General features: G+C 38.5%; 1 protein-coding gene across 6 annotated transcripts in view; it reads right to left on the bottom strand.

Annotated features, from left to right (window-relative positions):
* Positions 1-27,323, bottom strand: part of SEC22A (SEC22 homolog A, vesicle trafficking protein) — a 72,847-nt gene that overhangs the window by 16,595 nt on the left and 28,929 nt on the right. For all 6 annotated transcript variants that reach the window (XM_036119888.2, XM_078066735.1, XM_078066727.1 and 3 more), the window contains one exon: positions 9,719-9,834. In XM_036119888.2, the coding sequence (XP_035975781.1) occupies positions 9,719-9,834 (116 nt within the window). The remainder of the gene's footprint in view (positions 1-9,718; positions 9,835-27,323) is intronic.

Genomic DNA, 27,323 nt, shown 5'->3' with positions numbered 1-27,323 from the left:
CCAGAGTCCTGGGATCGAGTCCCACATCAGGCTCCCTGCTCAGCGGGAAGCCTGCTTCTCCCTCTCCCACTCCCCCTGCTTGTGTTCCTGCTCTCACTGTCTCTGTCAAATAAATAAATAAATAAAATCTTAAAAGAAATAAAATAAAAGATAAAAAGGCCATCATGAAAATACCGAAAGAGAAGTTGAAAAGTTAAGAATATAAAGCCAAGGGCAGAACTTTGGAGAATGCCACTATTTAAAGGACACGTGAAGCAAGGAAGTTTACCAAATAAACCGAGGAATAGGAAGACAAAGAAAAAAAATACAACAGGAGAAAATGGTTTCATGAAAATGAAGGGATAAGAGAATGTCAAGAAGAAAATGTAACAAACTATTGATAGTGATTTACTGGCTTCTAAGTTTTTGAAAATAAGTCTTTCTGAAATTAAAAAGAGTTACTTTTAAAAGAAAAAACTGAACAGCATGTGAGGTGAGGCAGAGAGGCCACATAAGACAAGGCCTCAAGAGTGGCGGCAGCGTTTGGCAATCAGAAGGATACCAGAGAGCTTACTGGTCAGTATGTGAAAGAATTGAGAGCAGAAAAGAGGTCACAAGAGACTAAGAGAATAGAGGTAAGGGAGTGGGCACAACAAACACAGTCTATTCTTTCAAAAAATGAGAAGGGAACATACATCAAGAGGCTGGTTTGTTTGTAAAGATCGGCAAACTGTGGCATGTTTATGAGCTAAGAGAGCCAGTAAAGAGGAAAATGACATGCAAGTGAGGGAAGAGCTAGCGGTTGGGGGAAGGGGGGACAGAGGTTCAGAGTGGGGGACAGAAGTGAGTGTATGTGGTAAGGGATGAGGCAGGGGTGGAGTAGGGCTGGGAAGGAGGGGGCAGACATAAGGAGTTCAAATAAAAATTTTTAAAAACATCACTTTCACCTGTAGGGGAATGCTAGGATACCAATATATTGCTTTGAAAACTAACAGAGGGAAAGAATATTTTTTTTTAAAGGTGAGGATGAGGAGATAAGCAGAGGCTTTATATAATAGCCACACAATGTTTCAGATGATACCATTAAAATGTTTGTAATAATTGGGAAATATTCACTTTTTAATCTTAAGTGGAAAAAAGGGCACAAACCTATATAATGGATATGACATGTATACATGTATATGTGTATATATATATGTTTGTATGTATGTGCATATATATATATATAAATACAGAGAAAATTTGGAGATGATTTTTATTTTCTTTATACTTTTTCCCTCTATTCTTTAACAATGAGCACAGAATCAGGAAAAATACTTTTATTTCTTTTGAAAGCCAGCAAGCAAGCACTGCATCTTAGTATAGATATTATGCCACTAAATAAATCAAAAATTTCTGCTGAGCTTTAATAGGTAGAAACAAATATATGGGAAATAAAGAACTCAAGGAATAAAAGCAAGCTGATTACTTCTGCTTTGTAGTAGCCACTACAGACAACTTCAGAATCAGAGTCTTAGAACGCTAGTACTGAAGTGGTCCTTGAGGCTCTGTAGTCTAAAACCTGCATCTTGCAGAACAGGAAAATGAGATCCAAGAAGGTAAAATAACCCATCCAAGGTCACTAAGTTAGTTACTGGCAGATGCGACCCAGGCAGACTGAATTCCAGGCCAGCATTTCTACTCCTGTATCAGAATCCTCAATTTTTTCCTAATGCACCACATGCAAATTATTTCTAGGGTGGTACCAGCTTAATTAATATCACTGTCTCAAGGTTGATCGTTAAAGGAACACAGGCAATATAAACCTAATGTGATAAAAGCTTATTTATTCACGAGGTGCCAATTCACAATAAACTTATTAACATCTCTAAACTCAGAACAAAGTTAGGAAATGAGTGAAAATAATCTAATTTACACATTACTGTGAACACCAAATCAAATTTACCAGCTTAAAATAAAACTGTACTCATCCTACACCTCCCCAGTTTGAACTTACATTCCAAAGAAATGCTTCAGTGCTATATATTTCAATAAATTCCTCGTTTTTACCCTAAGAGGCAGTTATTAATTTAGAAGAAACAAACGTGAATCTTCAAACAATGTTAACAATATACAGGAATGTTGATTCATGTGGGTTCTCAAATTTATTTAAATGTGCCTCAGGCACCAACTTACATACTAGAAGATAAATGTGGCAATCATTTTTTGCATTCAGGAGTTAAAATTCATGGCCTTAAAAAGGTAAACTTTAATATCAATATACTGCTCACACTCAGCAAACAGAATACATATTTTCAGCTAGATCTAAAAATAGGATCCCCAAATAAATCCTTGGCTCTTCAATCAAGTATTAAAGAAATGCTGAGGCCACTTACTGTGTGTACTGCCTTCCTGCCTCCTCTCTGACCACCATGATTTGAGTAACTCCACGATAGTTAACTTCCAAACAGGTAAGTTTAAGTCCCATGTCCTGGAATCTGCACTTGAGTCTACATAGCACACCATCTCAAAAAGATCTTTTACTGACCAAAAATTATCTACAGTGACTCTAGGGATTATTTCTAACACAAAATACAATGATGAACCACAGAGAAGGCTGAGAGTATGTCTTAAATTCAATGGCTCTAGTGAGATTAAAAAGGACCCTTTTACCCAATACGAGTCATGAACAATAATAAAATAGATTCCAATTGAGAGAAAATTAAAAGCAAGTCCCCAATTCTGTATATATTTCCAGGTTAACTTGGGCTGAAAGGATGTACTTGTTGAAGTTAATCTAATTTGTACCCCTAATCCTATCCTGTTTAAACTCTAAATTTATCACAGTGCCCTCTGCAATCTGGCATTCCTTTCTCTCCTTCTGTTTGTTTTTTTGTTTTTTTTTAAGATTTTATTTATGTATATGAGACAGAGAGAATGAGAGAGAGAGAGAGAGAGCACATGAGAGGGGGGAGGGTCAGAAGGAGAAGCAGACTCCCTGCCGAGCAGGGAGCCCGATGCGGGACTCGATCCAGGGACTCCAGGATCATGACCTGAGACGAAGGCAGTCACTTAACCAACTGAGCCACCCAGATGCCCCTCTCCCCTTCTGTTTGACTACTGTCCAGTCCATCCTTTAGGACACAGAATCCTTAGAAGATAGATATTTCCAACGCTACAGAGTGCTCCTTCATTATTCTTACAACAAGACATGGAAAAATATTTCCAAGCACCAGTCACTTACCAAAACATTTTTCCTCTATACTGATATAAAATTCCCAATGACTGGAGTAATAGGAATCTCTACTTTTAGTCCAATGAATTTCCAAAAGCAGTGATTCTCATTTAGGTGAGAAGATCAGAATTTGCTGGAAAATCTTTTTAAACCACCTATGAGTGACAAACTACCTGTGGACTAAATTCCTCCCAACTCTGTACTCTGTTTCCTTATTCCTTTCTCAGAGCATCCCTGTTTTAGAAACCTCAATTATTGATGAGTGTATGTGGAATATGTAAGGTGGCTATGACAGAACAAAGATTTAAAACAATCCTAAAGGAACCAAGTAACCAGGTGTCCATAGTTTCTAGACAGCTAAAAATCCCATATGGACCAATTTACAGTTCCTTGGATCAGATGAGAAGGAAACACTGTTGGAATAAATTTAGTCTAGGACAACAGTGAAAAAGAAAGAATTCTGTATCAACCATTAGAAAGACACATCTCAAAGATATAAACATCCATTGAGTCCCCAAATTATAAATGATCTACTAATAAAAAAAAAAAACTCTTTTTCCCTACTTGTAATTTACTCCATACTTCCTTCACACTCCAGCACCACAGTTTTAAGGAACCATTTAAAACAATCAAAAAACCTTGAAGCTTCTAGGGAAACTGTGGACTCTAAGACAGAGGCAGTAAGAAGCTACAAAAACCCAGGAAAAATGCTCAGGCTCCTTTTAACCCCTACAAAAATATTTACCTTTACTTTACTGAAATGTTACTTGAAAATCTCCTTATTAGGTTGGGTTAACCGAAGTTGTCCTTTTTTTCTTTAATGCTTAAATAATAGGTGCTAATACTCATTTTTATTACTTAAAATCTGAATAGTATATTATATGGTTCAAAGAATAAAAATAATATACAAGGCATATACTGTGAAGAGTCTCATTCCTACCCTGCTTCCCATCTATCCAGTTCCTACTGCACTTTTTAGTCTCTTATTGTTCAAGAGTTTCTTTATGCAAATTGAAAGATATTACTATTTTCCCTGGCCATCTTTGGTGTGGGTATTTGGGGCTGAGTTGAGAGGGACTAGTGGGTGCAGGGTCAGGAGATCTCCACTGGCTTTCTCCAAATGGCCAGCATTCTCAGAGGGCACAAAATTATACACCTGACCTACAACATGAATCACATTTCTAGACCCAGGTTCCACCCTGGCCAGCACACTGACATGCCCTCCCGGCCTGTGTGAAGGGGAAGGCTCAGCCCCTCCACGAGAAGAGAAAGCCAATCCACCATCTCCTAAGAGGTGGCTGGGGACAACAGGCTGTACTTTAACTGCTACGTGGAGCCACACCTCATGAAAAATCAAATCCCAGAGGCTGCTCCTCCCTTCCCGGTCTTTGTTTTAATGTTGGTGTGTGGTATGCATGTGTGTGTTTAAATTAATGGATTTTTATCTTTAGAGCAGGTTGACAGAAAATTAAGCGGAGTGTGTACTACAGAGAGTTCCCATATACCCAGCTCCTTCCCTGCTCAGAGTTTCCTCATTATTAACGTCTTACATTAACGTGATACATCTGTTACAACTGATGAGCCAACAGTGACACATGATCATTAACTAAAGTCCATAGTCTACATTAGGGTTCACTCTTTGTGTTGTATGTTCTTTGGGTTTTGACAAATGTATAATGACATAACCACCATTACAGTAACATACTGAAGAGTTTCACAGCCCTAAAAACCCCATGCCCCAACTATTCATCCCTTCCTACCTCCCTCCAAACCCCTGGCAACCACTGATCTTTTTACTTACTGTCTCTATAGTTTTGCCTTTCCTAGGAGGTCATATAGTTGGAATCATTTAAGTATGTGGTTTTCTCAGACTTCTTTCATTAAGCAATGTGCATTTAAGGTTTAGCCATGCCTTTTTGTGGCTTGAGAGCTCATTTCTTTTTATTACTGAATAATACTCCATTGTACAGATTGCCAGTTTCTTTCACCTTTTGAAGGACATCTTAGTTGCTTCTAGTTTTTTGAAATTACAAGTAAAGCAGATATAAACATTCATGTGCAGGTTTTTGCGTGGACATAAGTTTTCTATTCATTTTAGGTAAATATAGTTCGGAGCATGATTGCTGGATCATACAGTAAGGCTATGCTTAGCTTTGTGAGACAGTCAAACTGTCTTCTAAAGTGACTGTACCATTTGGCACTCCCACCAGCATTGAATGAAGAGTTCGTATTGTTACATATCCTAACATTTGGTTTTGTCAGTGTTTTGGATTTTGCCATTCTAGGAGTTTAGTGGCATCTGATTGTTTTAATTTGCAATTCCTTAGTGACATATGATGTTGGACATCTTTTCATGTGTTTTGTCACCTGTATATCTACTTTGGTGGGGTGTCTATTCCATTCTTTTGCCCAATTTTTTATTGCATTATATACTTTCTTGAGTTTTAAGAGTTCTCTGTATGTTTCAGACACATGCCCTTTGTCAGATGTGTTCTGTAAATATTTTCTCCTAATCTGTGGCTTATCTTTTCATTCTCTTAATGTCCTTCACAGAACAAAAGTTTTTAAACTTCCATGGATCATATTTTTGGCGTTGTATCTAAAAAGTCATCACCAAACCCAAGGTCATCTCGGTTTTCTCCTGTTATAAGTTTTTATATCTTACATTTAGGTCTGTGATCCATTTTGAGTTAACTTTTTTTTTTTTTAAAGATTTTATTCATTTATTTCACAGAGAGAGCGAGAGAGCACAAGCAGGGGGAACAGTAGAGGGAGAGGGAGAAGCAGGCTCCCCGCTTGGCAGGGAGCCCAATGAGGGGCTCAACCCCAGGACCCTGAGATCATGACCTGAGCTGAAGGCAGACGCTTAACCATCTGAGCCCACCCAGGCACCCCTTAACTTTTTTTAATTAAAGGTATAAAATCTGTGTCTGGATTTATTATTTTTTGCATGTGGGTATCTAGCTATTCCAGCACCATTTGTTGAAAAGATTCTTCTTCCTCCACTGAATTGCTTTTGTTCCTTTGTCAAAGATCAGTTGACTATACTTGTATGGGTGTATTTCTGGGCTCTCTATTCTGTTCTATTGATCCATCTGTCTATTGTTTTGCCAATGTCACACTGTTTTAATTGTTACAGCTTAATAGTAAGTCTTGAAGGGGCGCCTGGGGGGCTCAGTTAAACACCTGCCTTCTGCTTGGGTCATGATCCCAGCCCAGCATAAGGCTCCTTGCTCAGCGGGGAGTCTGCTTCTCCCTCTCCCTCTGCCTGCCACTCCCCTGCCTGAATGCATGCTGTCAAATAAATAAAATCTTTAAAAAAAAAAATAGTAAGTCTTGAAGTTGGTTAGTGTCAGTGCTTTGATTTCTTTTTCCTCAGTATTGTGTTGGCTATTCCAAGTCTTTTGCCTTTCCATATAGGATCATTTAGTCAATATCTACAAAATAATTTTCTGGGATTTTGTTTGGGGTTGTGTTGAATCTACAGATCAAGCTGGGAAGAACTAACATCTTAACAATACTGAGTCTTCCCACTCATGAACTTGGAATGTCTCTCCATTTATTTAAATCTTCTTTCTCTTATCAGAGTTTTACAGTTTTTCTCATATAGATCTTATTTATGTTTTGTTAAATTTATTCTTAAGTGCCTCATTTTTGAGGATGCCAATATAAATAATATATTGTTTTAATTTCAAATTTCAATTGTTCCTTGCTGATATAAAGTAATTGACTTTCATATATTAACTTTGGATCCTGTGACCATGGTATAATCATTTATGAGTTCCAGGAATTTGTCAATTCTTTGGGATTTTCTACATAGACAATCAGAACATCTGTGAATAAAGACAGTCGTATTCCTTCTTTCCCAATCTGTATGCCTTCTGTTTTCTTGTCTTACTGCATTAACTAGGTTTCCCAGTACAATGTTGAATAGGAATGGTTAGAGGAGACATCCTTGTCTTGTTCCTGATCTTAGGGAGGAAGCTTCTAGTTTCTCATCAAGTATGGTATTAACTGTAGGGTTTCTGCAGATGTTCTTTATCAAACTGAGGAAGCTCCCCTTTATTCCGAGTTTGTGGTGAGTCCATGAACAGGTACTGGATTTTGTCAAATGCTTTTTCTGCATCCACAGACATGATCATATGATTTTTCTTCTTTAGCCTGTTGATGTGATGGATTACATTAACTGTTGAATGTTGCACCAGCCTTGCATACCTGGACTAAATCCCACTTGTCTGTGGTATATAATTCTTTTTATATATCGTTGGATTCAATTTGCTAATATCTTGTTGAAGAGTTTTCCATCTGTGTTCATGAGTTACACTGGTTTGTGATGTCTTTTTTATATGTCAACAGGCTGAGAAATCTCAGAGCCATCAGTCAGTTCCATGTAAGTGGTAATCAGTTTAATCAGATTATTGTTCTTCTAAAACCTAAACAACAACTGTGATGAGGCAAAGACGTTACTGTGCAGAGGGAAAACATGAAACACTCAGAAATCAAGGCAGGCATCAGCTAGCTGTAGCAGCTCAAAAGCATGAAAAGCTGTAGTTTATACTATTTTCCTTACTTTTGAAGTTGTGAATCAAAAGAAGGAGAAGGAAAGAATCAGTCCAGGAAGATGAGGGGTAAGATATCTGAGTGCCTGAAAGAAACTATTTTCTTTAATAGATTTTGTGAGATAAAACAGTCTTGTCAGATTTTTAACTTAAAAATAATGGGGGTCTAAGCCCCCAGCTCCACACTTAGACACTGTCTTCTGGGTCAGGGATGGTAAGGCTCTGTAACACAAAAACTTTTCTACCCAGATCTGCTCCCTCCCCTTATTTATCAATTTGATAATTTCAAACAACCTGAGAATTTTTTTTTAACCACAGAAAACCATCTTCACAATTTTTGCAAACTCTAAATTATACCATTATTTACTTAATAAATTCCATAGTTATTAAAATTAATTTTAAAAGGAAAATTTTATATCTCTATCATTAATCTTACCCAATACAGAAGCTACACATTAACATACACTAAAAACATAACTCCTAAAATTAAAAATGTTTATCCCTCTACCACCTAAAGTCATCTACTGTGCAACTAGTGGTAAACGTGCCTCATACTTTGAGAAATAATCATCAAATTCAGCCTTCTCCTTCATTTTATAAGTAATGAAACTGAGGACCAGAAAGTAAAGTGAGCTATTTAAGGTCACAGAGCTAATCAGGAGCTGAGCTGGAGCCAAACCCTTCTCTCTTTCCTCCACAAACAAAAACCAACTCTTCACCCACCTATACTACTGTTCTTTCCACTTTTTTTTAAAAAAGGAAGAGGATATCTTATTTATTAACTTTTCAGTCAGCTTTCTCCAAATTGCCTTTTTTTTTGGTAGGTTGTCTAACTGGCTCAAAACTGAACTCTTGCTGGAATAAAGCTGACCTGGCTAGAGAACAGGGACAGGAACACCAAGGGACAGTAGCCAGCTGTCCTGTGCCTGAAAGGGAAGAGGGGTTTTACCTCAGGGTCCAGGATGTTTGAAAAAAGAATTGAAAAGTCATGAGAAACCTACCCCTACCCACTCAAGGGATAGCTCAGCTGCCTGGAACCCGTGATGTCCTCTGCTATTGGCTTCATACAGCTGAGGACATTCGGAGGGTACTCAGAATGGTACTCTCAGAGTGTTCCCCAAACTAACAAGCAATTTTAAAAAAGAATATAAGGTGTGTTAAGTGGGTTTTCAAGAATGGTATTCTGAGCTTAATGCTGACCAAAAACAGAGAACTAATTTACATGTGGAAGTATCAAAAAAAAAAAATTTTTTTTTTTTTTAGAGGGAGTAAGGAAAGCTGTCCAGTCTGAAATGTGCTAAACTTTAAGAAGGGAAGTTTCAAAAAGTTTACAAAAAGAGAAAAATTTAGTATATTCTGATAGCCACAGTCTCTGGAAAAAACTTCACTGGAGAACAACATAGTTGTAATATCTGAAAAAAATAGTGGTTTCAGGTAGCCACCAACAAAAAGGAGAAAGAACAGATAAAGTGGAAATACATGGAAGTAGGACAAAAACCTGCCCATAACTGCCCCCTTTTTTCTTCCATTCTTCTCTATCCACTCAGATCCTTTTAGGTCCAGCTCAGACCTTCTCCACAAAGCACCTTTCTCCTATGCTGACTTATATTGACTACTCCTCTTCCAAACTCTACATACTTGGCAATTATTCATATGCTGCTTTGCCCCCTCCCAATTCGACTCTAGGCTCTGAGACGGCAGCACTCATGTCAGACATACCTTGGTGTCCCCAGAGTACCTAATAAACTGTGCCTCTTGCAGAGTCGATAAATAAATACATGCTGAGTCAAACAAGCCAACTAGAAATCATCGTTCTTAGAGGAAAGGGAGACTAGGGAAGGCATAAAGAATACAGAATCTGAACATGCACCACAAATTGTACTATACCCAAATCAATTCAAATCAACTGAGTTACAAGTACAATCAACAGGCACAGTCACCTGAAATTGCAAAAATAGTACAGTACCTGCAAAAGACTTTCTATGGCATGAAAACCTCGAATTAAATTCAGAGCTCCACATAAAAGACTGAGGATAAATGCCACAATCCCTGACAGAGTCGCTGGTTCCAGTCGCTGGTGAGCTGGAAAAGAAATGGTTAGAAATGAACACCACTATCGCATGTCAATACCTAAACTTATGTAAAATGAAATTCCCTTCTCAATTTAAATGGGTCAAACACGGATTAATCTTCATAAAGTTATTTATTAAGATATTAGTAATTATTTTTTTAAAATGCAAAATGTCTGACAACATGAGAGCTTCATTGCCCCAAACTCAAATTCAATCAACTTCTTTTTCTCTACTTTTTTAAGAGACATCTAATGTGCACTTGGGGTATAAAGGCTAAGGAGTGCTCATATCTGGCAGTGAATCATGTAAAAAAAAGAACCTTACTGCCTAAATAGGTCTGCCATTTGCAAGGAGTTGCAAATATTTGCAAAGGTGACTTTGCCTGAAAGATCACTGCATAATTCCTACTTTTTCTGAAAATGCTTAGATAACATTTTTAAAAACAAACATAGCTTGCTTTTTTTAAGCAAAACTCTCCCTTACTTGGGTTCCAGGGCTATAAATACCATGGGATATAGGTGAAAGCTCCTGTATAATCACCAATCTGAACTTCACAATAGAATAGTCTTATAGCTATGAAGTTCCTGATCTCTGAAGATCACTGGAGGACCACGACAAATGATAAAACACTAGCTGAAGAAGTGACCACTTCCTCTTCACAAATGCATCTCCTTATCTGTCAGGGCTTTAGCAGTGTAAGACATTTACTTATACAACAGTTTCACTTTATCATCATCTTGGGCTTAACAGAAGTAACAACTGAGTCTAAATGAAAATACAAAACTAAATACATAATCATCTAGACCTCAAAAAAGAGACAGAAGGAAAGAGAGGACAACAGAACTACAGTTAAAATCACTGAAGTGTAAAAGCCCTAACAATGAAGTTAATGGGGTGGAACATTAATATAAGGAAAGGCTTAAATCTTTGCAACTTATATTCAGCCATTACAGCAGAAAAGCTTCCCGAAACAGTTCACAGAAACACAAAACCCCACATATCACAAGAAAGTATTTGTTCCTCAAGTTCAGCAGAAAATGCTAAGATGGGAAACATTTTCTGTACTTTCTTCTGTGCCTAAGCTGATTGCTGGGTCTCTCAATCAATTTCCTTGAGATTTTAATATGAAAACAAAAAATTAAATATCTGTAAAGTATTAATACCAAGTTTTATGTCAGTAGGGGAAAAAAAAACCTCACAATTTAAAAATCTATCCAACTAGTCTACCAATTAGTCATGTTTTGTATCCCCTGTCCATCCCTCCCCATACCCTCTCAGTAGTAAGGGAAAACTGGCCTCTAATAAAAAAAGAAATCCTTAATATGGGCCTCGAGCATAAAACTACCTGACAACTAAACAGATTACATAAATCGTACTTCTAAAGTATACAAGTTTACCTTACCAAAAAACCCAAATAATATTCTGTATTATAACTAAAAAATCTTAGCTGTTTATGGTCAAGTATGGCCATTCTTGAATGGGAAAATATTACCATTTTAATGTGCTGATCAATGTCTATTTAAGAAATAAATAATTGACTATATAAATTAACGTTTCTAATATTTATCTCTTGGCCTTAGAGCACTCTCCTTATAATATACCATTTATTATTAAAATTATTTCAAAACGACCAGAAATATTTTTAAAAGCATGAAAGCAAATGACAAGCCTCTTTTAACAAAGACAAGGCATATATTATGCTGAAGGACAGGCTGGAGCTGTGCCAAAATCACTGTGGGAAAGAAATTCTCAAGTGGAGATTCACCCACTCCCACCCTATCTCCTTCCCTAGGACCAGTGGGAATGGTTACCAAAAGAAAACTCCATCTGCATACAACATGAGGGTGACACTCCCTAAGGACAATTTCTCATGTTAACAACTGAACAAAATATTTAATCACATTTTAATGTATTATGTGATATCTGCTACTTTCTATTTCAGTGAAACAAATTTTAGATTCATTGTTATCCACAAATGCTTACTTCACACTTCAATTTGGCACCATGATAAGTACTATTAGGTAGAGAGTAGATTTGGAACAGTAACAAATGCGAGGCAATGTAGAAAAAAAAAGTTACTGAATCCAAAATAGTGTTACCTGGTCAGTTTTTGTTTTGTTTTTGCTATTACTGTCTTTTGCTACAATGCCTTTTCTTTAATTAGTCTCCTTGAGCCCAATAATGGCATTTTCATGACAAAATTAAATTTTGTATAAACCAATAATTAATGAAGTTTAGAAAAGTTCCTAAAGAAGTAAATCTCTTGGAACCAAAAGGCTATTGCTTATAGGGAATTAATATATTTACTCAGCAAATACCTTTTAGCATAATTCTGTATAAGACATTGTGCTTTAGAAAATACAATAAACAATCTGCCCTCAAGATACTTCTAGTCTTTTGAAGGGAAAAAAACAGATAAGCCTGTGAAAGTAATAAGCATTCTAAACTGAAAGAGTTAAGAAATTCTGAAGAGGAGCGGCGCCTGGGTGGCTCAGTCGGTTAAGCATCTGTCTTCGGCTCAGGTCATGATCCCAGGGTCTTGGGATCAAGCCCTGCATCCTGGGATCAAGCCCTGCATCAGCTCCCTGCTCAGCAGGGAGTCTGCTTCCCCTCCCCTGGTCCCCCTGCTTGTGCTCTCTCTGTCAAATAAATAAATAAAATCTTAAAAAAAAAAAAAAAAGAAAGATAAAAGAAAAAAAAATTCTGAAAAGGAAAGATAACTAGGGGGAAGGTGGTGATACAGGAGTGGTAAGAAAACCAGGGAAGATCTTTAAAGATGGTTAAAATTTAGACAGGCACAAATGGGAAAAACTGCATTTCCGCAGAGAAAAGAATGTGAGCATGGAGGTGGAAATGAGATGCAAATAATAAGAGCATGAACAACTACTACTACCACTACCTCTGCTAATCCTACTACCTCTGCTAATCCTACTAATAGTGGCTATTCTCAACGTACCAGGCACAAGTGTTTATATACATGATCTCAGTCACCCCTCCAAGAACCCACTGCAGTAGGCACTATAATTATCCTTATTTTTTCAGATGAAACTAAGGTTTAGGGAGATTAGGTAATTTGCCCAAAGTTAAGTAAATGAACTGGGATTTAAACCCAGCTAGCCTGACACTAGAACTCATGTTCATAACCACTTTGCCACTGGGCATTGTTACTGGTTTTGTTTGGCTTAAAAGGATGTTTATGAAGAGAAGGAAGAAATAAGGTCAGAAAGGGGGTTGAAGCTAATTAATAGACAGTTGGAAATACTAGACTAAAAATTATGAACAAGTTAGACAATGGGGAAACACTGAAGAGCAAGAGACCAATATAATTAACGCTATGCTTAAGGAATATTAATCCATCAATGGGCTGTAAGGAGATTAAAAGCAGGAAGACAAATAATATTTTTTCAGTGCTTTCTTGGTAGGTACACTTTGTCCCACTTACCCTTCAAAATGCGGTACTTCATAAGGCAGGAATGACTAACTTCTTGGTGTCTGAATTTTTTCATCTGTCAGTGGAGATGTTAAATAATTTGCTATAAATCAGACAGCTAGTAAGTGTCATCTTCACAATTAGCACTTGGGTCTACAAGACTGCAAAGCCAATGCTCTTTCTACAAATCTACCTTAGGGAGTCATTGCAAAAGACTGGCTGATATGAGGACCTGAATTTGGATAGTGATAGCAGGAATGAAGAAGAAAGAGGTGAGTGATACTACTGGGGTTAAAACTAGTAGACATAACAACTATTTATATACGGGAAACAAAAGGGAAGAAAATTAAATAAAATGTCAGGGTTTTAAGTGTGGATGATTGGAAAGTTAATGGTGCTACCAACAAAGCCACTGGAAGAAATTCAGGTTTGATCAAGAGTGGAGACATTTTAAATGTATCGAACTTGTAGTGATAATGAGGCGTGTTTAACAAGCAATGGAAGAATGGAAGAGTAGCAGAGCTGGAGAAACAAATGAGGTTTGTATCTGAAAGGAAGGGTTGGGATGAGAGTACTAAGGAAAGAAGTAGGCCAAGGGCAAATCTTTGGCAAACAGTATCTTCACAGGGAGGATGAGGAGTCAGGAAGACAGATTTAGGAGAAGAGGAGGAAGAAAGAGCCTCAGAAGCCTAGGAAGGGGAGGCCATCTGGAAGAAAGATATGGATATCAATGTCTGTGGACAGGCCAAAGACAATCTGAAATCAAAACAACAACAAAAAGATTAGATTTATTGACTAAAAGATGATTGTTGAACCTTTATAAAACAGTTTTAGAAGAGTGAAGACAAAATTCAGACTGCAAGATGCTAAATAACTGTTAATGGTAAAAGAGAGAAGCAGTGACTGAATGCTACCGCCGTTAAAGAAAACCAGGATGACAGCCTGACAGATATACTAGGACTGAGAAATAATTATTTTTCCACTGTAATGCAGTAGAAGAGGGAGATCTGAATATATTTGTAAGTAGAATGAAAAAAATTCAGTGAAGAGGAAATAAGAGTCAAGAGAAAGGGAAAATGATGACAGAGAATACCAGAACAATCATTATGAAGATTCAAAATGATGGTACCATTCTAACCTTCAAACATCATCATAATACCACAGTGCCTATGCTTTGAGTAAAAACAAAGTTCAGGAGGTACAGTCATTCAATGATGCCCCAAATATCTGGAGAAACAGGTTTTAGAACATACAAGAGAAATTTCAGGTCAATTCCATCTAAATGAGCATAATTTATGACTAAATTATGACTGAGGCTAATTGTATGGTATTAAATACACTATTCTTTTCACCAGTGAGGCCCTTTCTTACATCATTACCTGACAAAAGCCTGTATGTTCTTCAAGGCCCTGGGGCTTAAAAGTGGTACTTCCTATTTATCTCTGTTTATCTCTTTTGGAACATGTATCACATTCTATCTTGTATTTTACTTATTGGCGTGTGTGTGTGTATGTGTGCATGTGTGTGGGAGAGAGAGAGAAAGAGAAAGAGGAAGGGAGAGAGAGGAGAAAGAGAGATTAGGAAATTTATTTGCCTTGTGGGGCAACTGCCATATAGAGTACCATTCTCAGCCAACTGACAAATTGTCTACAAAATTACAAAGGTGGAAAAAAAGGCTGATTAACCTAGTGTTTATCCTAAAAACAACGTGTCAAAGAAACAGAAAAATGTATTGAATTTAGAGTTTTGTTAAGTTTTTTTAAATAAAAGCAGAATATAAAATTAAAAAGATTAGCAACACTAAATGTTGGTGAGAATGTAGAGCAATTGAAACTCTCATACACTGCTTGTGGAAATGTAAAATGGTACAACTACTTTAGAAAACCAGCAATTTCTCAGAGTCAAACATGTACCTCACTTTTGACTTGGCAAATTCCACTGCTATATTTACTCAAAAGAAATGAAAACATGTCAACAAAAGACAAATGTTTGTAGGAGCTTTATAACCCAAAACTGGAAACAAGCTAATGTTCACCAGCAGACCGTGGCCTGTTCATACAATGACTACTACTCAGCAACAAATAGGATCAAAGTACAGAGACCTACAACATAGGACATTGTACTAAAAGAAGCCAAACACAAGAGTCACACTACATAATCTTGTTTATATAAAGTTCTAGAACAAACAAAATTAAAAATAACTAGAGTGTAAAGGATTAGAACAATGGTTGTCTGGAGGAAGGGTGGAGATTGGGAAGAGACATGAAAGAACTTCCTGGGGAGATGGAAATATTCTACATCGTGATAGGAGTATGTATTAGTTTTTTTTCTTATATTCTGTATTTTGATGCTTTGATATCTTGGGGCCTTGCTGGTCCTAGAGGACAGCCCTTCCCAGGGCTATCTAATTCCTAGAGATAGCAAACAACTCACCTCTAAGAGTGCTTTCCAAAAGCAGACCCCCTAATCCATAGCCCACACTTGACCTCCTATATGGGGCTCTCACACTCAGGGCCACTATCCCCCTGCCTGAATCACCCCAAGGTCAGGTATCAGACAACTAAGGACAGCCCTATATCCCAGAGCCTGCTGTAAGTAACTCAAGCTAGCCAATCTAAACCTGCTTACCCTGCCTCTTCAGTTCCTTCCTCGGGAAAGCACAATAAATGCTCTTGCTCACGTTTTCCTCCCACTCCTTTACCTCCTGACCAACACCTGCACTTCCCCCCCATTGCCCTGGGTGGAATAGTGTGCACCCTTCCCATGGGATCTGAGAATAACAAACTACCTTTGCAGTGGCGGCTGTCTCCTAATCTGTTGGCCTTATCATACCCGAATAATAATAAAATCTATACTTTTAAAAAGAGTGGTTTATACAAATGTATCCATGTGTCTAAACCATACAGCAAAGATCTGTGCATTTTAATATGTGCAAATTTCCCTTAAAAAAGAAAAGAACCACAGGGGCGCCTGGGTGGCCTAGTCAGTTAAGTGTCTGCCTTCGGCTCAGGTCATGATCCCAGGGTCCTGGGATCAAGTCCTGAGTCGGGCTCCCTGCTCCACGGTGAGCCTGCTTCTCCCTCTCCTCCCCGCTTGTGCTCTCTCTCGCTCAGTCTCTCTCTCTCTCAAATAAATAAAATCTTAAAAAAAAAAAAAAAAAAAAAAGAACCACAGAAGTAAATTATAAAGTAGATGAGTGGATAGTGGGTGGGGATACAGATGAAATAAGAACGGCAAAATGTTGATATAGTTATTATAACTGGGTGACAGGTACATAAAAGTTCATTATACTGGGGGGCGGAGCAAGATGGTGGAGTAGTAGGAGACCTGGATTTCGTCTGTCTCAGGAATTCAGCTGGATAGGGATCAAACCATTCTGAACACCTACAAACTCAACAGGAGATCGAAGAAAAGAATAGCAACAACTCTCTGAACAGAAAAGGGACCACTTTCTGGAAGGCAGGACATGCAGAGAAGTGAATCCGAGGCGATATTCAGGAGGACAGATGGCAGGGGACGGGGCCTCCGTCGGCCGCTTCTGGCAAGTGCTAGAGAGCGGAGCACAAAATCGGAACTTTTAGAAGTCGGCTCCAGAGGGATGTCACTCCAGTGGCTAAGCAGGGGGTGGAACCCTCGTGGGACAGTGTGGTCTCAGGAGCCTCGGGGTCACAGAAAGACCGGGGGTGCCTGAGGGCAGCAGAGCTCCCAGGTATCGGAGCGGGGAAGCCGGCTGCAGAGACGGAGCCCAGGCGCGGGCTCTCAGCTCGGGGTTGCCATAAACTGTGATCCGCGGCACAGTCAGACCACTGCTCTTCCAGCAGGGACCCAACAAGCAACAGATCCGGGGAGACTCCCCTTCCTCCCCTGGGAGGAGCGGCACGGGAGCGCACCACATGGATCTGCTGGGTTTGGAGACTCCACCCGGGGTCGTGTGCCAGAGACAGAAATAGTCACAGGCCGGGTGAGCACGGAGTACGGCCAGAGACCGGGGAGACGGGAGTGATTGACTGCTTTTCTCTCGGGGCTCACTGAGGAGCGGGGCCCCGAGTTCTCGGCTCCTCCGGGGCGGAGACCGGGAGGCCGCCGTTTTCACTCTCGTCCTCCAAAGCTGTACGGACAGCTTGCAGGGAACAAAAGCTCCCGAGAGCAAACCCGAGCAGATAACTTAGCCCGGATCTGCAAGGGCGGGGCAATTCCGCCTCCAGCGAAGACATTTGGGAACCACGGCAACAGGCCCCTCCCCCAGAAGATCAGAGAGAACAGCCAGCCAAGACCAAGTTTACCGATCAATGAGAACGGCAGAACTCCAGCGCTAGGGGAATACTGCACATAGAATCCATGGCTTTTTTTACCATGATTCTTTAGTCTTTCAAAGTTAATTTTTTTTAACTTTTTTTTTTTTAATTTTTTTTTCCTTTTTCAACCAACATCTTATCAATCCCTTTTTTAAAAAAAAAAAATTTTATTTTTCATTTTTAGAGTCATATTCTATCCCTTCATAGTAGTTACCCTTATCTTTGGCATATATATATAAGTTGTTCTCTCTTTAAAATTGTGACATACAGGTGCCTGGGTGGCTCAGTCCTTAAGCGTCTGCCTTCGGCTCAGGTCATGGTCCCAGGGTCCTGGGATCGAGCCCCGCATCGGGCTCCCTGCTCAGCGGGAAGCCTGCTTCTCCCTCTCCCACTCCCCCTGCTTGTGTTCCCTCTCTCGCTGTGTCTCTGTCAAATAAACAAATAAAATCTTTAAAAAAAAATTTTTTTTGAGATAGTTTCTTCTAACAAATCAAAATATACCCTAAATCTCTAGTGTATGGCTTTGTTCTAGTCTCCTGCCTGATCACATTCTCTTTTTTTGAAATCCTCTTCTTTCTATTTTCAAACAACTTATCAATTCCTTTTATAAAATTTTTTATAATTTTCATCTTTACAGTCATATTCCAACCCTTCATCATATCAACCCTTATTTTTGTACATATATAAGTTTTTCTTTCTTTAAAATTTTTGGGAGGCACTTTCTTCTAACAGACCAAAATACACCCAAAATCTAGTGTGTGGCACTGATCTATGCACCAGCCTGATCATATTTGATCATATTCTGTTTTTTTTGTTTTCTTTTGTTCTGTTTTTGTTTGTTTTTATCTTTTTCTTTTTTCTTTCTTTCCCTTTCTTTTCCCCCAGCTTCAGGTCTTTTCTGATTTGTTTAGAGTATATTTTCTGGGGACGTTGTTACCCTGTTAGCATTCTATTCTCTCATTCATCTGTTCTCCTCTGGACAAAATGACAAGATGGAAAAAATCACCTCAACAAAAAGAACAAGAGGTAGTACCGACTGCCAGGGACCTACTCAATACGGACATTAGTATGATGTCGGATCTAGAGTTCAAAATCATGACTTAAAGATACTAGCTGGGCTTGAAAAAAGCATGGAAGTTATTAGAGAAACCCTTTCTGGAGAAATAAAAGAACTAAAATCTAACCAAGTTGAAATCAAAAAGGCTATTACTGAGGTGCAATCAAAAATGGGGGTGCTAACTGCTAGGATAAATGAAGCAGAAGAGAGAATCAGTGATCTAGAAAACCAAATGATGGAAAATAAAGAAGCTGAGAAACAGAGATAAACAACTACTGGATCACGAGGGCAGAATTCGAGAGATAAGCGATACCATAAGACGAAACAACATGAGAATAATTGGGATCCCAGAAGAAGGAGAAAGAGAGAGAGGGGCAGAAGGTATATTGGAGCAAATTATAGCAGAGAACTTCCCTAATTTGGGGAAGGAAACAGGCATCAAAATCCAGGAGGCACAGAGAACCCCTCTCAAAATCAATAAAAATAGGTCAACACCCCGACATCTAATAGTAAAACTTATGAGTCTCAGAGACAAAGAGAAAATCCTGAAAGCAGCTCGGGAGAAGTGATATGTAACCTACAATGGCAGAAACATTAGATTGGCAACAGACCTATCGACAGAGACCTGGCAGGCCAGAAAGGACTGGCAGGATATATTCAGAGCACTAAATGAGAAAAATATGCAGCCAAGAATACTATATCCAGCTAGGCTGTCATTGAAAATAGAAGGAGAGATAAAAAGCTTCCAGGACAAACAAAAACTAAAGGAATTTGCAAACATGAAACCAGCCCTACAAGAAATATTGAAAGGGGTCCTCTAAGCAATGAGAGAGCCTAAAAGCAACATAGACCAGAAAGGAACACAGACAATATACAGTAACAGTCACCTTACAGGCAATACAATGGCACTAAATTCATATCTTTCAATAGTTACCCTGAATGTAAATGGGCTAAATGCCCCAATCAAAAGACACAGGCTATCAGATTGGATTAAAAAACAAGACCCATCGATATGCTGTCTGCAAGAGACTCATTTTAGACCCAAAGAACCCCCAGATTGAAAGTGAGGGGGTGGAAAACCATTTACCATGCTAATGGACACCAAAAGAAAGCTGGGGTGGCAATCTTTGTATCAGACAAATTAGAATTTAAACCAAAGACTGTAATAAGAGATGAGGAAGGACACTATATCCTACTTAAAGGGTCTATCCAACAAGAAGATCTAACAATTATAAATATCTATGCCCCTAATGGGAGCAGCCAATTATATAAGGCAATTAATAACAAAAAGCAAAGAAACACATTGACAACAATACAATAATACTGGGAGACTTTAACAACCCCCTCACTGAAATGGACAGATCATCTAAGCAAAAGATCAACAAGGAAATAAAAACTTTAAATGACACACTGGACCAAATGGACTTCACAGACATATTCAGAACATTCCATCCCAAAGCAACGGAATACACATTCTTCTCTAGTCCCCATGGAACATTCTCCAGAATAGATCACATCCTAGGTCACAAATCAGGTCTCAACTGGTACCAAAAGATTGGGATCATTCCCTGCCTATTTTCAGACCACAATGCTTTGAAACTAGAACTCAATGACAAGAGGAAAGTCGGAAAGAACTCAAATACATGGAGGCTAAAGAGCATCCTACTAAAGAATAAACGGGTCAACGAGGAAATTAAAGAATTTAAAAAATTCATGGAAACCAATGAAAAGGAAAACACAACTGTTCAAAATCTTTGGGATGCAGCAAAGGCAGTCCTAAGAGGAAAGTATATAGCAATACAAGCCTTTCTCAAGAAACAAGAAAGGTCTCAAGTACACAACCTAACCCTACACCTAAAGGAGCTGGAGAAAGAACAGCAAATAAAGCCTAAACCCAGCAAGAGAAGAGAAATAATAAAGATCAGAGCAGAAATCAATGAAACAGAAACCAAAAGAACAGTAGAACAGATAAACGAAACTAGGAGCTGGTTCTTTGAAAGAATTAACAAGATTGATAAACCCCTGGCCAGACTTATCAAAAAGAAAAGAGAAATGACCCAAATCAACAAAATCATGAATGAAAGAGGAGAGATCACAACCAACACCAAAGAAATACAAATAATTATAAGAACATATTATGAGCAACTATATGCCAGCAAATTAGATAACCTGGAAGAAATGGATACATTCCTAGAGATGTATCAACTACCAAAACTGAACCAGGAAGAAACAGAAAACCTGAACAGACCTATAACCACTAAGGAAATTGAAGCAGTCATCAAAAATCTCCAAACAAACAAAAGCCCAGGGCCAGATGGCTTCCCAGGGGAATTCTACCAAACATTTAAAGAAGAATTAATACCTATTCTTCTGAAACTGTTCCAAAAAAATAGAAATGGAAGGAAAACTTCCAAACTCGTTTTATGAGGCTACCATTACCTTGATCCCAAAACCAGACAAAGACCCCATCAAAAAGGAGAATTACAGACCAATATCCTTGATGAACATGGATGCAAAAATGCTCACCAAAATACTAGCCAATAGGATCCAACAGTACATTAAAAGGATTATTCACCATGACCAAGTGGGATCTATCCCTGGGCTGCAAGATATTGGTTCAATATCTGCAAATCAATCAACGTGATACAATACATTAACAAAAGAAAGAACAAGAATCATATGATCCTCTCAATAGATGCAGAAAAAGCATTTGACAAAGTACAGCATCCTTTCTTGATCAAAACTCTTCAGAGTATAGGGATAGAGGGTACATACCTCAATATCATAAAAGCCGTCTATGAGAAACCTACAGCGAATATCATTCTCAATGGGGAAAAATTGAGAGCTTTCCCCCTAAGGTCAGGAACGCGGCAGGGATGTCCACTATCACCACTGCTATTCAACATAGTATTAGAAGTGCTAGCCACAGCAATCAGACAACAAAAAGAAATAAAAGGCATCCAAATAGGCAAAGAAGTCAAACTCTCACTCTTTACAGATGATATGATACTTTATGTGGAAAACCCAAAGACTCCACCCCAAAACTGCTAGAACTCATACAGGAATTCAGTAAAGTGGCAAGATATAAAATCAATGCACAGAAATCAGTGGCATTCCTATACACCAACAAGACAGAAGAAAGAGAAATTAAGGAGTCGATCCCATTTACAATGGCACCCAAAACCATAAGATACCTAGGAATAAATCTAACCAAAGAGGCAAAGGATCTGTACTCAGAAAACTACAAAATACTCATGAAACAAATTGAGGAAGACACAAAGAAATGGAAAAACGTTCCATGCTCATGGATTGGAAGAACAAATATTGTGAAGATGTCAATGCTACCTACAGCAATCTACACATTCAATGCAATCCCCATCAAAATACCATCCACTTTTTTCAAAGAAATGGAACAAATAATCCTAAAATTTGTATGGAACCAGAAAAGACCCGAATAGCCAGAGGAATGTTGAAAAAGAAAAGCAAAGCTGGCGGCATCACAATTCCGGACTTCCAGCTCTATTACAAAGCTGTCATCATCAAGACAGTATGGTACTGGCACAAAAACAGACACATAGATCAATGGAACAGAATAGAGAGCCCAGAAATGGACCCTCAACTCTATGGTCAACTAATCTTTGACAAAGCAGGAAAGAATGTCCAATGTAAAAAAGTCTCTTCAACAAATGGTGTTGGGAAAATTGGACAGCCACATGCAGAAGAATGAAACTGGACCATTTCCTTACACCACACACAAAAATAGACTCCAAATGCTTGAAAGACCTAAATGTGAGACAGGAGTCCATCAAAATCCTAAAGGAGAACACAGGCAGCAACCTCTTCGACCTCAGCCACAGCAACTTCTTCCTGGAAACGTCACCAAAGGCAAGGGAAGCAAGGGCAAAAATGAACTATTGGGACTTCATCAAGATAAAAAGCTTTTGCACAGCAAAAGAAACAGTCAACAAAACCAAAAGACAACTGTCAGAATGGGAGAAGATATTTGCAAATGACATATCAGATAAAGGGCTAGTATCCAAAATCTACAAAGAACTTATCAAACTCAACACCCAAAGAAAGAAGAATCCAATCAAGAAATGAGCAGAAGACATGAACAGACATTTTTCCAAAGAAGACATTCAAATGGCCAACAGACACATGAAAAAGTGCTCAACATCGCTCGGCATCAGGGAAATCCAAATCAAAACCTCAATGAGATACCACCTCACACCAGTCAGAATGGCTAAAATTAAGTCAGGAAACGACAGATGTTGGAGGGGATGCGGAGAAAGGGGAACCCTCCTACACTGTTGGTGGGAATGCAAGCTGGTGCAGCCACTCTGGAAAACAGTATGGAGGTTCCTCAAAAAGTTGAAAATAGAGCTACCATACGATCCAGCAATTGCACTACTGGGTATTTACCCCAAAGATAACAAATGTAGTGATCCGAAGGGGTACGTGCACCCCGATGTTTATAGCAGCAATGTCCACAATAGCCAAACTGTGGAAAGAGCCAAGATGTCCATCGACAGATGAATGGATAAAGAAGATGTGGTATATATATACAATGGAATATTATGCGGCCATCAAAAGGAATGAGATCTTGCCATTTGCAACAACGTGGATGGAACTGGAGGGTGTTATGCTGAGCGAAATAAGTCAATCAGAGAAAGACATGTATCATATGACCTCACTGATATGAGGAATTCTTAATCTCAGGAAACAAACTGAGGGTTGCTGGAGTGGGGGGTGGGGTGGCTGGGTGACAGACATTGGGGAGGGTATGTGCTATGGTGAGCGCTGGGAATTGTGCAAGACTGTTGAATCACAGATCTGTACCTCTGAAACAAATAATGCAATATATGTTAAGGAAAAAAAAAAGATAGCAGGAGGGGAAGAATGAAGGGGGGGGAAATCGGAGGGGGAGACGAACCATGAGAGACGATGGACTTTGAAGAGCAAACTGAGGGTTCTAGAGGGGAAGGGGGTGGGAGGATGGGTTAGCCTGGTGATGGGTATTAAAGAGGGCACGTTCTGCATGGAGCACTGGGTGTTGTGCACAAACAATGAATCATGGAACACTACATCAAAAACTAATGATGTAATGTATGGTGATTAACATAACAATAAAAAATAAAAAAAAAAGATGAAGCTCACACACACACAAAAAAGGTCATTATACTATTCTGTTTACTTTGTAGCTATTTAAAATTTCTCCATGATAAAATGTTTTAAAAATAAAACAGGATAAAAGTAGGACATAGTGTTTAACTTAACATATTGACCCTATGATGGATAGCAGAACATCTGTAGACTTCAGAAAATTATAGAAAAAATTCATGCTAGACTGGGGGGGAGGGGTCAAAAGGTCAAAAAGAGAAAAAGTCAAGAAACCAAAAGTAAGATACTCTAACAGAGAAAAAGGCCTGAAAAATAATATCTGTCAAATAACTATTAACCAGATTCCAAAATAGAGTAAATAATTTTATTTAGGAAAACAAACTCAGAGACTACAGAAAGTATTACCCAGGCTTTGTCTGGATTAAAAGATAATTTTGTTAATATTAAAATAAGTTCTAATTGTGAATTACTTTAAAAACTTTTCTTAAAACTTCTCTTTCTTAAAACAATGATCAAATCCCAGATTTCCCATTTTCCCAGTGTTTCCTGTCTGGTGATCCAGCAGACTACAGGTCAGAGTGGGGACTTAGGGGAGTCAAACAATACATGAACTTTTTAACAGAATTTGTCTCTTGGTATGTCAAGTTGGATGGACCCCTACCCCAAATTAAAGATTAATTTTCTAGATCCTGAGTGTGTACATTAATGGACAGATATTCTGGCAGCAAAACTGACTGCCAGACCTATGGAATTAGAACTATTAGAGAAGGAAAGGCCAATGGAAGCCATGGAGCTTCCCCCACCCAAACATCATCAAAATATTAATCCCTAAGGTAAATGCAGAAATCAGTGTCACCATCCAAAGCTTACTAAAATATAAACAGATAGTGATTCCTACTACACACCCATTTAACTCTCCAGTTTAAGGCTCCAAAATGAGAGTGCCTAGGAGGATGACAACAGATTACTGTGGGTTCCAACTGCACATGCTTTTCCAGGTACAGTCTCCATATGGAACAACAATTAATTCCATGACATGTAGGTACTAATTTGCTAACACTTTCTTCTCTACCCTAATAAACAGAGAAAATCAGATGCATTTTACTTTTACCTGATAAAGATAGCAGTACATAGGGGCGCCTGGGTGGCTCAGTCAGTTAAGCATCCGACTCTTGATTTTGGCTCAGGTCATGATCTCCGGGTTGTGAGACTGAGCCCCATGTCAGGCTCCACACTGAGCATGGAGTCTGCTTGGGATTCTCTCTCCCCCTCCCTCTACCCCCATTGCTCGAGCTATCTCCCCCCCTCAAAAAAGAGAGAGAGAGAGAGATAGCAGTACATTTAGTATATTGCCACAAGGTTATATCAACTCTAAGCCAGAGATGAGTCTATAGCAGGGGTTGGCAAACTATGACCCACAGGCTAAATCCAGCCCACCACCTGTTTTTGTAAATAGAGCTTTACTGCAACACAGCTTTACCTATTCTTTTACACATTGTCTATGGCTGTTTTATACTATACCAGCAGAGTGAAGTAGTTGCAACAGAGACCATTTAGCCTATAAAAGCTAAAATATTTGCTATCTCGCCATTTACAGAAAACGTTTGCTGACTCTTGGCCTACAAGGACTCAGCTTCTTAACACCCCATGGAACATTATACTGATCCACTTTGTTGATAACCTCATGCTGACAGGATCTGAAGAACAGACAGTAGATACCTTGGGATGATACATGTATGCCAGAGTGTGGAAAATAATAACAAAATTATAGGAGCCTACCACTTCAGTCGAGTTTCTGGTGGTTAATGGTCTAGAGTATACTGAATGTAAAGATCAAGTTGCAACTTGCAACCCATACCACTAAGAAAAGATATGCTGCTGAGTATGCCTTTCTAGATTTCAAAAGCAACATTACGAGACTTGGGTATACTGCTCCAACATGTTTACTGAATAACAATGGCTGAAGAGGGCCAAAGCAACAGAAAGATCGAGACTGCATTACAGACTACTTTGCCACTCAGCCCTTACACCTCACAGATCTAATGGTGTTCAAAATATCTGTGGAAGATAGAGATAATGTTTTGAATCTGTAGCAAATTTGGAAAGAAGAATCATAAAAAAGGATCCTGGGTTTTGAAGCAATGACATGGCCCTTACGCAAAAAGAAAAATGTTTTCATTTCAAGAACTAGTTCCTGGCTTGCTTGTTGGCCATAGCAGAAACTAGTGGCCCTACCATGAAATATGAGGTATATACTATAAACCCTAAGGCACCCGTAAAAACAAACAAATGAAATGAAGAGGTATAATAAGTCAACCAAGAACAGAAAATGGATCAAAAAATAATTTAAAGGAAGGCAGAAAAAGAGAGAAAGGTGACTAAAAACAGATGGGATAAAAAGAAAACAACCATGATGGTAGGTTTAAACCCAACCATATCGGGGCACCTAGCTGCCTAGTCAGTGGAGCACGCAACTCTTGATCTTGGGGTTGTGGGTTTGAGCCCCATAAGTGGTGCAGGGATTACTTAAAAATAAAATCTTAAAAAACAAAACAAAAAAACCCCAACCACATTAATAATCACATTAAATGTAAGTGGCCTAAACACCTAAAAAAAGGCAGATGTCAAATTGGATTTTTTTTTTTCAACAGACTCAACTAAGTAATACCTAAAAGCAACCATTGTAAATAGACACAGAAAGGTTAAAAGAAAAAAGACAGAAAAAGATACACCATTCCCATACTACTTAAAAAAGTTAGAGTGGCTATATTAATAAAGTAGATTGCAGAACTAAGAATATTACTAGGGATAAGGAAGGTCATTTCAAAGTGACAAAGGCGTCTATGCACCAAGAGAACGATCCTAAATATTTAATAAGCTTTAAAATATATAAAATAAAAACTGACAAACCTAAAAGGAGAAAGATACAAATTCACAAATATAGTCAGAGAGTTCAACACCACTTTCTCAATAATTGAGAGTCGACAGAAAATTAGAAAGGAAATGAAAGATTTGAACAATATCAACCAACTTGATCTAAATGACATTTATAGAACTCCACCCTACAATAATAGAATACACATTCTTTTCAACACAGAACACAGAAAAATGGCTAAGACAGAACATATTCTGGGAGAGTAAAACAAGTCTCAATAAATTTAAATGAATTAGAATCATACAAAATTTGGTATCTGACCACATGGAGTTAAGTTAGAAATCAAGAAATGAAAGATACCTGGAAAAATCTCTAAATACTTAAAACCATATAACACACTTCTAAGTAACTCATGGACCATAAAAGAAACCAAAATGGAAATTAAAAAGCATTTTATTATTTTTTTTAGATTTATTTATTTATTTGACAGAGAGGGACAGTGAGAGAGGGAACACAAGCAGGGGTAGTGGGAGAGGGAGAAGCAGGCTTCCCACAGAGCAGAGAGCCCGATGTGGGGCTCGATCCCAGGACCCTGGGATCATGACCTGAGCTGACGGCAGACGTTTAATGACTGAGCCACCCAGGAGCCTCAAAAAGCATTTTAAACAGTATGAAAATGAAAATACAATATATTAAAATTTACGAATGTAGCTAAAGCAAT

The sequence above is a fragment of the Halichoerus grypus genome, chromosome 1, assembly GCF_964656455.1.
Source record: "Halichoerus grypus chromosome 1, mHalGry1.hap1.1, whole genome shotgun sequence".
NCBI classification, from domain to species: Eukaryota; Metazoa; Chordata; class Mammalia; order Carnivora; family Phocidae; genus Halichoerus; species Halichoerus grypus.
The sequence above is the reverse complement of the archived record's forward strand: the minus strand, read 5'-3'. Positions and strand labels throughout refer to the sequence as shown.